Raw genomic sequence first — 15,010 nt, 5'->3', positions numbered from 1 at the left:
CCTACGCGCTCCGCCGTTCAAATTTTTTTTATGGCGCTTTTACCTAGGCGGTAAGAAAAAGACGTTAGAGTCATCCTAGAATGCGTCACAGATAACTTGAGGCCCTACTTTTTGGCCGATCCCCCTGTGTGGGTATGCGCTGTTGTACGCGGGGGACAACAACAACACTAGCATCTTTTCACTACCACCGAAGTAAAAACGTGTTTAAAAAACAGGACAACAGCGGAGCGCCTAGGCTCCTCTCTGTTCACGTTTCTTTATATCGTGGTAGTAAATGCCACGGCAGCGGAGCAATGAATTTTGGTCGGCGATCTTGTGGCCAGTTTGCACCCGCTGTACATTTTTGTGCAACAAAGCCTGGTAAGACATTCCGGTAATATTTATAACATATATGCAGCTGCATAATTCGCCGAAATTTGCATAATTTGCTAGAACGCTAATGGAGATTTTCGTGGCCCAACATTGTTGAGGTCAACAGGTCGCTTCACCTTGCCAACTGCAATTATTCTCAACTGACATTCGTCAATCGCAGTTTAGTGTAGCGGAAGTGTTATATCACTGCGCGTGCACGCCAGTCTTTCCTTGAGGAACAAAGCATGGTAAGACATGCCGGTAACGTTTACAACAGATATGCAGCTGCATAATTTGCATAATTTGCTAGAACGCTAATGGAGATTTTCGTGGCCCAACATTGTTGAGGTCAACAAGTCGCTTCACCTTACCGACTGCAATTATTCTCAACTGACATCCGTCAATCGCAGTTTAGTGTAGCGGAAATGTTATACCACTGCCCGTGAACGCCAGTCCTTCCATGAGGGAGACAACAGCTCAGTATCGTCGGCGTAGGCGTAAAAGGTGAGCTCAGCAGGAGGGATGCCAGGGGAATTTCCACTAACCATTTTCGCGTTCCATGGCTAAAAGTGCACTGCACTGCCTATTAAAACGTCGCAAACGCACACTTTGTTTCTTTTCGCTCCTTGTGATCGTTTTAATAGCGGTGAAGGCGTTCACAACACTGCACTACAGCGCGATTTTTATTCCTGGCTGCGGAGGCAATATTTTTGATGCAGCCGAAATGCTGAAATGCCCTCAAGGTTTCACTCCAAATTAAGGAACCCTAGTTGTCCGAAGTTGACCATATTTTCTACACGGCGGGCATCAACTCTTAGCGTCGGCGCATTTTGTTGCTCAAAAAATGTCTGAATGTACGTATAGGGTCTTTGGCACAAATATGGAAGCATACGCCTTGCGGCCTAACTTTTATATTTAATAGTCGGTAGAGTTAACTACGCTCTCACCATTCATGCAGATGAATGAAGAAAACTTTGCAGTGAACGCATATCGGTAACTACCTCGGAAGGATCTCAGGGCCCCGTCCTCGATGTTGTTTCACCTATTCATGCAGTCCCATCAAGTAAAACACGAAGTCGCCCACAATAATTTGATGTCTAAAGCAGTGTCATTCCTTCTGTGCCTTGCAGCACTCAACAAAGGGGGCGTACTACACGCCGCGGCACCGAAAGATCGCGCAACACCTGCATTACGGCCGCCGCAGCTCGGGACTAGACAAACCCCTACGTTAAGGCGCCATCTCTCTGCATTCGAGGGAAGGGCAAGGAGCAGCGATAAAGATACTTCCGCGCCACCGGGCGCAGTGTCCGCCCCAAATATATTCTTACGCCGTGGTTCTTATGCATGCGACGTTTCTTAAAGACTATAACAGAGGATTTTGAGTCAATAGCAAGCAAGCGTATAAATGTACTAAATTATACCTAAAGAATCAATCACGATGACTGTAAAAATAAATACTGGAAACATGCAAACATATAGTACCTTGAAAAGGCTTTTTGGGTCGACTTGCTATAATAATTACTTTATATTACATAATAAATTTTTAAAATAAGGATTCAAATTTATACTTTCAAGTGTGAATAGGAAAGATGTAGAGCAACACAAAAATGGCCCGTCTGAGGCGCTTCTGATGAGGTAGCGTTAGCGTAACCCTTTGTACTCGGCAATGATGAAACCCAGAAATTTACGAACACCCTGTGAAAGCCTGCTTCATGGGCCTAAATTCGCCGGGATTACAGCGCCCTCATCCGCGAATTGGTAGAGCGCTGCCTGCAACAATACTTAGCATTGATGTTAGTTCCGAGACAAACGCCAGCTGCTCCTGACGGCCTGTTTTTTGTTCGGCGTGTCGTCAGCACCGTTGGTGTGTTCCTGAAATCCGCGTCAAGCATTAAATCTCCCATAAGTATACTCGGTTCATAATACTCAAGGTTTACATGCTAAGGTTTTTTTTCACACTGGCATTTCAGTTCTACAATTCAGAAATGTAATTTTCTTACTATTGCATAGAAGTTTCTGCAAATAGAACTGGTAGCATTAACGACACCGGTCGACGTATTTATTACACGCACAGATTAGATGGCCTGGTTAGGCGTAGGAAACTCTAGTTAGTTTCGGTTCCAACTACTTCCGTGCCCGTGGTGGCGGTAGGAGAACGGATGTTTTATTGTCAATAAATGCTACACTGACAAAGTACGCGAGGTGTTACGGCGATGGCCGAATTGTCTGAAGCGTCGTGAACCGAAACTGTCCTGTTTTACAGCGGTCACTCGAATCGCACTGTGGGATGAAGCTTTTTCGTCTGATACCTACGTATGTCATGACAACTATACTATGCTCCATTTAGATTTCCTCGGTTATATTTTGAGGAAGTAGGGTTGAAGTCTGAAGCTATCTGAAGTCTGGCATATATTGAAGTTTTGTACCCCCGTCTTTTTCAGGAGATGGTAGTGCCATTTCGTGTGAACGAAGCATTGTGTATAATTGAGCGCGTAGGAACTGACCCTGTCAAAGCGCTCTGAGGAGGGTCGTATTGATCACACAAGTCGCTCAGAGGACGTTGTCGAGAAAGGCCACTCATCCATATGTTAGGGACTCAATCCCATTCAGCTATTTTCTGCTTATCTTGATATATTTTATCGCGGGAAACTTCTATATTAAGGGACTGCTCAATAAAAATAACGTACAGGGCTACACCTACAGGGCTACACCTGCGGCTTCTGTGTTAGTTCATGCAGTCTTTCGGGGACCTTTGGAATCTTTGATATGTGGGCCGATAACTCTGCTTGCGAGCCCTTCATGACAACAGGGGCATTCAGCCATTTCCGTTGAAGACTACTGAAAAGGCGCCGCATAAAAAATTAATACAGAAAAAGTGTCTCCAAAATAGCTTCGTGGATTCTGAACGAGTGGTACACACTTGCTGTGCAAAAAACGAAATATGGTGCCGAAATCCTCAGAACGAATCATATTGCTATAAAGGGGGGAATATTTTAAGATTAGCAAGGACATATTTTATAAGACTAACGCTTTTCTGTTTAGTGCCAGAGAAAGTTACGTGTCTCGCGTCATGACCAAGCGTCAAAACACTTCTCCGTTTCTGAACTGAACTACACGAAACAGTGACGAATATTGAGTGTGCAGGCCGATCCCAGTACCTCTGTACTGGTCTCAGTAAGTACAGAGCAGAAGTTGGTAGAAATAAAGTGTGCTCAGATTTCTCGCTTTTTTGTGGCCAAAAAAATCAGTGCGACTTTATCGCCCAAGGAGCGGCACAAAAAGTTTTTAATTTACAATAAGATGAATAACGTGCAAGTGAAAGAAAACATTCGTTTACTAGATTCTCATCGTTGATAACCGGACTGTTCAGGCCGGCCCATTTACCTAAGATGCCTTCTGTGCTGATGTCCTGCGAGTTCCCAGGGAAAAGTCGCTATGTTATTGTAATCAGCAACTTTCGTCCGCATTTTTTTCTAACTTAGCTATCTAGTGTAAACTCTTCTGCTGCCGTATATATTAGTTTTCATATCGATACAATTGGTAACTGCTAAATAAAATGATCAGCCCTTAACGGAACCATTTTTTGTCGCCAATGGTGCCAAAATAGTTAGGTACGTGCTGCCATCTGTCTGGAAACCAAAAAAAAAAACTCTTTTGAGGAGACCTGCCCGCTTCCACCAGACACAGAGTGCCAAAAAACAAAGGGCAGAACAAAAGCCTAGCTGAAGCTAGTATCCTCATGACGCCTTGGCATGGGCGTCCTACTCGGCATATAATGCGACGCTGTTATAAATCATATGTTTCACTGCTTCAGAAACACCACATTCTGGGCACATCGCTCATCGGGATTTCATAGTCGCAGTAGTCCGGTAAAACATCTTAGTGATGATTGGGGTAATCAATGGTACGCTCGAAACTAGTGCCTTATGGTGAGGGAAGAACTCGGGGCTTGAGCATCTTCTTGCAAACGTGTTTGGTGGAGCATACCATAGAGAGCGCATGCCCTCTCTTTTAGCAGCCGCACCTTTCTGGTTCTTGCTTGCCATCTACCTGCAGCGTTCACACCAGATCGTTCCGCATCTGCTATATCTATTGCACTGCCGCAAAAAGACTTACGTGCCACGTCGCTACTGTTTAAGTCAGGTGTGCGGTTGAGCAGACGTGAGTTCAGAGTTGAAATATGTTCGACTTTATGGTTTAGAATCATACCGAGAAGTGAGTCTGCACGTTTACCGCGACCATCGAGAGACGTGAAAAACAAAGGCCAGTTAATCAAATAGTCATAAACAATATTGATACGTGGCGGCTAGAAGCAGTAATAGAAACAGCAGACGTAATCTGCTACGCAAGGGACCGACGGCTTGGAGTAGTCTCACAGCACACAAGCTTGCACCTCAGCGTCGTCTTCTTAACAAAACCACTTCGTCGTCCTCCCAGCGTCCGTAGCATGACCCCCCTCGCGGCAAAAGCACCGTCCCGGTGCGCACTACACAGGCCAGCTAGACGGCGAGTTGTAAGGTTTGAGGCGGGACACATGGACGATGTCGGTGCGGGGAGCAGCGGCCGAGGATGGCGGATGTAGCGGGGTGATCTCGTACGTCACCGCGGTCACCGGACGTACGACCCGATAAGGGCCTGTATATCGGGGAAGCAGTTTTTCACAAAGGCCCACACGGCGGGAAGGGACCCAGAGTAAAACAAGAGAGCCAGGAGAGTAGGTGACTTCACGACGGCGACAGTCATGACGTCGTTTCTGATTGACTTGGGAGGCTGACAGCCGCTGGCGGGCGACAAGACGGGCAGCGTCGGCGCGAGCGATGGCGTCCCGAGCGTAAGGACTCGTGGAGGCGGTGGCGGGCAGCACACTGTCGAAGGGCAGCAAAGGATCGCGGCCAAAGAGAAGATAAAAAGGGGAGAAACCGGCTGTATCGTGACGCGTAGAATTGTAGGCGAATGTAACAAATGGGAGGCTAATATCCCAGTCGCGGTGATGGTCGGAGACGTACATGGAAATCATGTTGGTGAGGGTACGGTTCAGACGTTCAGTGAGCCCGTTCGTCTGCGGATGGTAGGCCGTGGCGAATTGATGACGGACGGAGCAGAAGCGGAGCAGTTCGGCGACCACTTTGGAAAGAAAGCAGCGGCCGCGATCGGTGAGTAGGTGACGGGGAGCACCGTGGTGGAGAATGACGTCGTGCAGGAGAAAGTCAGCGACATCAGTTGCGCAGCTGGTTGGGATCGCTCGGGTAATAGCGTAGCGCGTGGAGTAGTCCGTCGCGACCGCGATCCATTTGTTTCCCATAGCAGACACCGGAAAAGGGCCGAGCAGGTCGAGACCGACACGGGAAAACGGGTCTTCGGGGATGGGAATCGGCTGAAGGTGTCCGGGAGGGAGAACCGAGGGCGTCTTCCGTCGTTGGCACAGCTCGCAAGCGGCCACATAACGGCGGACAGAACGGTATAGACCGGGCCAAAAGAAGCGGCGGCGCACGCTGTCGTAGGTGCGGGAGACTCCAAGATGACCGGCCGTGGGAACGTCATGAAGCTGCTCAAGGACGCTGCGGCGCAGGTGTTGCGGGACCACGAGCAAGAGGTCAGCGCCGTCAGGCCGCATATTGCGCCGGTAGAGGACGTTCTCATGGAGCACAAACGGGGCAAGGGACGCATCACACGGCTTGGATGAGGGCCAAGGTGTTGTCCGGCAGTGGCAAGGAAGAAACAGCGGGCGTCATCGCCTCCAGTTCGCGGCGCACGATACGGGTTAAGTTAGCAGGGTCGGAAGGCTGCCGCAATGTTGGCAGATCTTCACACGAGGAGCTAGCAGCAGTGTTCGGCAGCCGGTCAAAACGGTGAGAAATGCGCCGGTGTTTGGCTTGCTCGAAACGCCGGCACACCTCAAGAACAGAGGCGACCGTGGAACAGTCTTTGCATAGAAGCAGGTTAAAGGCATCGTCGGCAATGCCTTTCAGTATGTGGCCAACTCGATCTGCCTCGGACATGTCTTTATCCACTTTACGGCACAAGGCGAGGACGTCTTGTATGTACGCTATGTATGGCTCGGAGGAAGTTTGGGCGCGTGACGCGAGGGCCTTCTTGGCGGCGAGTTGGCGGCCGATGGGTTTTCCGAAGAGGTCGCGGAGCTTCTGTTTACAGATGTCCCATGAGGTCAAGTCCTCTTCATGGGTTTCGAACCACACTCTCGCGGTGCCGGTCAGATAAAATATGACATTAGCGAGCATCAGCGTTGGATCCCACCTGTTGTGCGTGCTGACGCGTTCGTAAAGGGCCAGCCAGTCGTCCACATCAACGTCGTCGGTACCGCAGAACGTGCCCGGTTCGCGGTGGTGGGCGACGACGACCGCTGGCGGTGTTGACGGAGAGGGAGATGGCTCGGACTCGTTAGACATGGTGGCGAGACGGCGGCCACGGCGGAGAGCCAGCTTGAGGTCGGGGATCGAATTTAGCAACCTCCACCAAATGATACGTGGCGGCTAGAAGCAGTAATAGAAACAGCAGACGTAATCTGCTACGCAAGGGACCGACGGCTTGGAGTAGTCTCACAGCACACAAGCTTGCACCTCAGCGTCGTCTTCTTAACAAAACCACTTCGTCGTCCTCCCAGCGTCCGTAGCAATATTGACTGGCAAAAGCTCAGGTGAAGTAAAGTTTTGTCAGTGGGCCTAAATCAGTACCCTTGGTTATCCCCGGGAATGGGCAATCCGCTGAATGAGTGTTCTCATCTTCCCTCGGAAAAAAACAAAAAGTTATGGATCCTGGCTAACGATGCTAGAAAAGTCGACTTTTCAGACTGAGAACGTACTAGCCGTTCTTATTTACGACTTTAAGCTTCGGGTTAGAGCGAGAGAAGCGTCTCCAGTTTGCCTTAGTGATTCAACTCAGTTTCTCTCTGAATGCCGAACTAGTACCATTCGCAACGCTATGCGCAGCAAATAAATGAAAGGTAACTCACCTTCATGGTGTCTCTAAGTTTTTTTACTTCCTCTTCCAAGAATTTGCATCGATCACTCCCTTCCTCATCACTCTGGCGGCTGGGAATAGAATATAATTAGGAAACTTATATTAGGTGAGAGGGTATCTCTCTAATCGAGAAATCATGACGATGTGATCATACTATCGGTCGCTTTCATATGAGTGAAAGGGCTCGTCGGTTCACCTTTGTAGCAAGCGGCAGCACACGGCGGCAGCTTTAACTTGGCTACGTTTGGTTCGTACACTTGATCTCACTTATAAAAATACCCGGCGCTTTTGAGAACTAAGGTATACTCCAGTTATTATCTTTATTTCAGGTGGAAATGGGAGCTACACGATGGGATACCATGTCTCGAAGAATACAGACGATTATGCAGTAAGATTACGAAATTAAGTAGCCCCGCCCCGGTGGCTCAGTGGTTACGGCGCTCGGCTGCTGATCCGAAAGACGCGGGTTCGATCACGGCCGCGGCGGCTGAAGTTTGATGAAGGCGAAATTCTAGAGGTCCGTGTGCTGTGCGATGTCAGTGCATGTTAAAGAACCCCAGGTGGTCGAAATTTCCGGAGCCCTTCACTATACGGCGTCCCTCATAGCCTGAGTTGCTTTGGGACGTTGAACTCCAACAAACCAATAAACCAAAGGAAATGAAATAGAGCTCTTCGGTGCGCACACCCTCATTAAGCGTGCCCATAAAAACTAGTTTTGTTGCATACCACATTGCTGTCCCTGGCTTAACACGAAACTCCTTACACTCTAAGTAGTTTACCCTCATTTTGCATAGAAATTTGCAACACTCATGGACAGACTGAGTTGCCACAACCACTATCACTTTTCGTGACTAAATATACACGGCTTGACCTTTAGTGCTAATACACCATAGCTTAGCGTGCACTGTTTGTCCGCAGCAAGCAACGTATTGTCCTCTTCTACATCCAAAGGCAGCAACAGAAGAAAAATGTTAATTCTGTGAGCATTGTGGAATCCACCTGCAGTCTCGTCGGCTGAGAGCCAGGCGCTCGTCGCTAGACCACAACTACGGGGGGTTAATCTTTTCGATTACGTGGGTTGAATACGCTACATGAGAGCTGTAAATGTAGTCCAGTCACAGGATTCAAAACGTGTTACTATTATTCATGCAGTGTGTATAGCTAAGCATTTGCAGTAGACTTACATATACTTTACGACATAAATGATGGACGGCGTTCTTGGTTCGATAAACGCAATCGAGCCGCATGTGTATACTGCCGCAGTGTTCCGGCAATGCCGTGATCGTACCAGCGTTCACTCCTCAACTCCCGGCGCTCCATCGGCTCCGTCTTCTTTCCACGCCGCTGTAGTGGTCGTATGGTTCATTATGTCTTGTGATCACGGCAATAGTGAGCCCGACGGAATCGAGCGCACGGTGTCGTGAGTGACTCACCGTTCTCATCTCTGTGAGACACTGTTGAACCGCACGCCTCCGCAATGTAAATAAATTCGGTATATCTTTTACGCGCTTTACGCAACTGGCACCAAAATATGATTCGATAAATTTCGTATACCTTCTCACTTGCCGATCGCTCCGATGGAACTAAGCCTTTCTTGAAGCAGCAGCCATTCCCGCCGTGCGGACAGCAAGTGTGCGGTTGTCCATGTACTAGCATATAAGATTTTTTTACTTGACAGGTACTCTCGCGGTCTTCGCTTATAAGAGGCCAAAGCTTGAAATGTGGAGCCGTGAAAACGAGCGGGAGCTAAAAATGATGTCATTCGTCTCGCCATTTGTCTTGTTGCCAACAGTGTTCAAACATTTAGTTTTGAAATGTACACACGGCTGAATTGCTGCGCGCTTACACTCTTCGCGGACCAAATTTGGTCTCCGGTGTCTTACGGCCGTCTTTACTCCCAAGAGGTAGAAAAATCGCTTACAGCGTAGGGTTATTCTACCAGAAATTGCAAAAATACCAGCGCTGTTGCTATTACATCACGCCACTTAACGTTTCCACTCGTATGAAGTAATTACATCACAAAACTGAGCTCCTTCGCGAACACGTAAAAAGCGAAGTATTCACCTTTTTGAGGGGATGTCGTTCAGAATTATATCTTCTGGATAAATTTTTACACGTTTTTCATGCTCTCTTGAAGCCGCTTCTTCCCTGGTCTCTTGGTGTTCCATGCGAAGCTTCAAGCACTCCTCAACGTGCGCCTGTTTCAGGGAACAAAGGTTCCAGAGTTTTCGGCTCAGTACTTTTATAGCGCACGAGGGCAACTAATCTAACTAGCTGAGCAAAAAATTGAAGCACAACCACCAGGCCTGCTTTGTGTGACAACCTCATATTTACGTAATTCAGAAGTTTCTGGCAGAATGAATCAGAAATATTGAGTGACTGTTTTACTGACTGAGTAAGTGCACGGCTTATTACGAGACTCGTTCATTCATTAGTGCAGTACCTTAGTTTTGATTAGTGCGCAAAGATAAAATTTGACAACAACCAGAAGGCCAGCTGTTAGGGTCGTGTCTCTCGTGGTACCTTGGGAGGGTCACCTTGAACAAGCCTTAAGGAAGCGGAGACGCTTGATCAGGCTTGAGCAAGCGCCCGCGCGTTTAAGAGCACGCAAAATGTTTCACACACCACTGATTCTCATCTCATGTTATTTGCAGCTGATTGTGTTTACACAGAATGATCGAAATACACTTCGATATTTTTCTGCCAGAATAAACGATGAGTAACACATGAATTACATCTTTACATGCGTGTTATGCGCCCAGCGCGTTACAAAATATGTGAATAGTTGACACCGTCAATTAATAAATTTCCCCGGGGGCAGACGATTCTCGTCCACCAGAAAATCAGGCAGACCGATGATGACAGCGCTTCAAGCGGGCCACATGAACGACTTGTGTCTTGCGCGAACGGCGTTTATCCATCGTCCCCTTGACGAATACGTAATTCACATCATTCAGTCGTTCCAACACAAGTAAGGGGCTATCGTACTTATACAGAAACTTCTGATATAATCCTGTCCTGCGGGTTGGCGTCCAAAGCCAGACAAATTCTCCAGGAGAGTAAGTGACTGCACGATGATGTAGGTCGTAGTATTCTTTCGAGCGGCGTTGAGAAGCCAGTGTACGTAAACGGGTTACACGACGAGCTTCTTCGGCACGGCAGAATATTTGGGCAACGGACGCGTTGGAATTGAGGGAAAACGGGAAATGGAAAACGTGAAGAGAAACGGGCTTGGTGGTCTTATAAACTTGCAGCCTCTAAGAACACTGGCGTATTCGATGGAGGGTACAAGAGAAGCCAAGATGACAGGATGTGATGTCATCGTGCATAGCATGCGAAACTTGCGACCGCAGATTTTTTGGGACGACCAAAAGCAGGGCAGCACCATCGACGGAGTAGTTCTTTTTGAACACAGGACATCTTTAATAATAAAATAAATGGGGTTGAATCTACTCGTCCTTCTGCCGCTTCTACAATGGGCTGCAGTGAAAGGTCGCTGCGTTGCTCTCGGCTAGAGGTCGCCATACTGGAGAACGTCGGCTCGAACGAGGCTAAACACCCTTCGAAACCGTCGTCTTCCTTGGCCGAGGTTGGAAACGGGTGCCGTGACAAGCAGTCTGCATCACTATGATGCTGGTCCTTTGTAGCCCGGTTTCTTAATTTTGTGCACGAGCGAACCAGCGGAGTTCGCTAAAGAGTATATTAGGTTGCAGCAATTTTCAAAGGGTAAAGCATGAAAAGTATTTATTCTAAAAAGCGTGCTCTGTAAAACTATGGCCGGGACTGTGCATTCAAAATAAAAACATTCGATTTCGATGCATTCAGTTTGCGTACCGCTGAGTTTCCCCTGATGCTATCGATAACTACCTGCCCTTTTTGTAAAATATAATAATTTTTCCGTGAGAATGTTGTCTAATAAAGCGGCTATAATGGACAGCAAGAATTTTTGAGTGCGGAGTTTGGAAGCCCATGCAGCCCCCGCAGTGGGCGCGTGTATATGCTGTATGTAGTGGCACAGTAGGAACAATATGACGCTGACCGAACCTCTTAACCACGCATTCAAGTGTTTCAGCTGTGAGTGTCGGTACTAAGCACAACACGCACGAACTCACTACGAATTCCGATGTTTCTTCTTTCTTTTTAAATTCCTTGCGGTCCGTTTCGGTACAACGTAAGCTGGCCGAAGTTTTCAGCGCTCAACCCATAACTTGGAAGCCTTCCCTCTCTGGTATTGCCCTCATGTTGTGGAGCATTGTTTGACTGCAAGAAATAGCCACTAGAGGCCTCTTAACTTGGTTTATTGTGCTTTTGTGGTCAATTATCTGGGTCTGGGTGGATTATTAGGAGTGTGTTAATTTTCTGAAGGCGCTTTAAGATGTTATAAATTATCATCGCTTCGTACAAATTTTCAGTAACCCTGGATTTTACCTAAGCACCGTTATAGCCACAAAAGTGACCTCTGGTTTCCTGCACGCCGCGCTATCTCTGTGCTTTGAACTCCAATCACATTAAACACATTTATTACCTAGTTTGTCACAATCTCCGGGTCCCCGGTGCACTGTACCAAGCGTCAGCCTATTCTGATTAATATCGGTGAACTTCCAGTCTACGGTATTCGAATCTTTGCCGCGGCAAGTTCCTGAGCATGTATTATGGAGCTATTTAGCAGAATTAATTCCGGGGCGTTCCACCATCGCGGTTTAGATTGGTTTGCTTTGGTTTAAGTGGTTGTGTGGTCCAAAGCGACTCACGCTGCATCGGACGCCTTAGTGGAGAGCTGCGGATAATTTCGACCACCTGGAGTTTTTAACGGGCACTGACATCGCCCAGTGCACGGGCCTATCTATAGTCTTTACATCTCCACTGAAAAGCGGCTACCACGGCCGAGATCAAGCGGGCGTCTTTTGGGTCAGCAACCGAGCCCCATAGCCACTGAGCCACCGTGGTTTGTCTGTTATACCACCACGAGCATCATCGAAGCTGGCGGTAACGCAACCCTACTTACGTAAGCCATCGATTGTCACTCTGGCGACTGCGCCCTCACAACACAAGTGCCCCTGCATCTAGGACTTTTGTCCCTACTGAACTTGTGCAGCCTCGCGAACATTGCGTACAACTAAACCGTCCCTTTGGTATAAACACTCATCAATGAAAACGACCTAGACAAAAATATGATTGAGCATTTGCTTGAAAGTTTTCTTAAAGCATGCCTTGCCATGGAATTTTCAAAGCCATATTAAGCAGATATCCACTAAACAGAACCAAGAGTTCTTCACCATGATTGGTTAGAAGGCATATGAAAGTAATGAAAAATATACATTCAAGTCTGCCCGCAGCAATTTCTACATTTCGGTATGATGCATCAGTTGCAAGTTCTCGGCTAGTCCTATTCATGTATAATTGTTGTAAGAAAACTACTCAGATAATAATAATTCTCTAGAATAAAGCGTGCGGTTTTATATTTGAGAAAAAAGAAATTGTGCCTGCTACTGTTGCTTCAGTTTGCAAAACACGACCGACTATGAGACTCCGGTTTTTTATAATCTGCTCCCGAATACAGCGCAGGCTGTATTTGATACGCTCATTGAGGGGTCTCTTCCGGTGGTGCCTCGGGGAAGCCGGTCCGGAGCCGGAGCAGAGCTGACGAGACGACATCAGCCCGTCGCGCAAGACCTAAGCTTGAACAGGCCTGGAGCGGCATACAGCTACGCGTGCTGCGCGTGACGTCATGTGAACTGCGCAATAATTGGAAAACAGCGGGCAGAGGCCATTGCTGTTCATCATAGCTAGGGTAAGGAAGAAACTCGTGGGCGTGACCGTGAGTGAAAACGATGTCAGCGACCGGAGCCAGCCGTGCTCGCCGCCAAGCGTGAAGCACATCAGCTCCTTAACCAAACTGAGTAGGTTGCCCCAATGACACCTAGCGTCAAAAGCAGATAAGAGCCGTTCGGCAGATAATTCAAGCTCCAACCTTTCGAAAACAGTCTGCCGATGCAGCACGCCGGCGACGGACATCTAAGCAGAATAATTTCACTATTGTTTCTTTCACTGCGTTAACACCTTTCTTCGCGTAATCATTATAGCATGCAAATAAGTACGCATTTGCGCATTACCACTCTTTTCTAGTCACCCATAAAGTTATATTGTTTTTCGAAAATGTAAAATACTTGTTCTTACCTCTATTTCATTATCTTCGCACTCTCCACAGCAGATTGGACACATGAATTCTATGTTAGTTCCTTTCCTTTCTTGGGTCGCATCATTGGCCATAGCAGCGTGCGAGTGCTGTAAGTTTCCATCGTTATCCTGGCTCTGGGGTGAGCAAGGAAAAGAAGGCTAGGGAACGCTCTAAAGGACTGGTGCGCCACTCAAAATTAAAATCGTAACATGTGAGTTCATCTAAACACAACGGTGAAGCTGACTCACAATTAATTTCTGCTCCCCTTAGCGAGTCCTGTGCCGCTGATTAAAGTCAAAACACCGCGATAACAGTCGAGCCCACTTATAAGGAACCTGATGGTACCGTCGATTGCGTTTGTTGTATCAGAGGCTCATACTAAATTAACTTCTCAAGTTACAGCCAAAAATGCAAAGTTACACAGTGTAATTCTGTTATGGGTACGTGTTTTGTTCAAACAAGACCATATTGCGGCGTTTTCCAAGTTCCCAGAGCACTCACATGCACCTCACCGATAACAGAAGAACTTGCTTTGGGGCTAGTTGGTTCATGATTGAAGTTCAGAATGGCGCAAAAGACACACACACAGGAAAAAAGGGATGACACAAAGGCGCTCTTTGTGTCATCCCCTCTTTTCCTGTGTGTGTGTCTTTTGCGCCATTCTGAACTTCACCGATAACGTTACTGCCAACAAGCTGCTTTAAGGATGCGATATATTTATGTAACTAATCGCGGTAGAACCCTCCGTGGTAGCCTATAGTAGTTCGGCCTCCTCGTCATCGTCAGCAAATTCCAAGCAATGGGAGAGTGTTCGTACTTCGCGTACTATCATTTTAGTCAGTGTGTGGCTCTCTGATGGCGCGCCACGTGCACCAACGACGTCATCTCATGTGACATCATGTTGGGGCTTGCGGCGCATTGACGACGCGTGGCTACAAATAAGCATGCGCTCGATAACGTAGGTGTTGGGCAAAGTCCTCCATTGTTCTTTGGGTGACAAACTGTGGCTTACGGAAGCAACTGTTGATACACGGACGCCACAGTCAGCTCTCCGAACAAACTTGTTCCATGGGAGGGAACAGTCACTCGAACTGAGACGTCGGCACGTTCTCAGTCAATTTTTATGAGTATGCGATGGTGACGGGTCGCCGATAGAAAACATCGATCGCGTGAATTATGCCATCGTCAAGTGGCAGGTCTGGCTCGTTGCGTTTCTCGAAAAAATAGCTTGGTCGCCGTAGTGACAAAATGCAGCACATGCTGCGCCACAAGACTGTCCAGCACGAACAGAATCTAGAAAATTTTTTCAAGCCACACGGGAAGCAGGTCACAGATTTACGTCGAGTGGCGCACTCGACGACCAAATTGTCGCGCATCGTCAGGTCCTTTGTGTCGTGCACACTGCATGTAGCTTCCAAAGCGCTGCACCCTGCTAGCTTTCCCGAGTACGCACGGCGGCCGCTAGCCGCTGTCTTCCATGCTCGGGCATTAAAATACGGTAAC

General features: G+C 47.8%; 1 protein-coding gene across 2 annotated transcripts in view; it reads right to left on the bottom strand.

The window, feature by feature from the left end:
• The window catches only part of LOC149324358 (uncharacterized), a 50,127-nt gene that overhangs the window by 20,142 nt on the left and 14,975 nt on the right, over positions 1-15,010 (bottom strand). The window contains exons 5-7 of one of the 2 annotated variants that reach the window (XM_089565586.1): positions 13,507-13,641; positions 9,394-9,527; positions 7,322-7,400 (exon numbers count right to left, since the gene is read on the bottom strand). In XM_089565586.1, coding sequence (XP_089421712.1) covers positions 7,322-7,400; positions 9,394-9,527; positions 13,507-13,641 — 348 coding nt within the window. The remainder of the gene's footprint in view (positions 1-7,321; positions 7,401-9,393; positions 9,528-13,506; positions 13,642-15,010) is intronic. The other variant, XM_089565588.1, reaches the window with a different exon arrangement.

This window comes from Amblyomma mixtum, unplaced genomic scaffold (genome assembly GCF_055824585.1).
Source record: "Amblyomma mixtum isolate Tamu unplaced genomic scaffold, ASM5582458v1 scaffold_47, whole genome shotgun sequence".
Lineage (NCBI taxonomy): Eukaryota > Metazoa > Arthropoda > Arachnida > Ixodida > Ixodidae > Amblyomma > Amblyomma mixtum.
The sequence above is the reverse complement of the archived record's forward strand: the minus strand, read 5'-3'. Positions and strand labels throughout refer to the sequence as shown.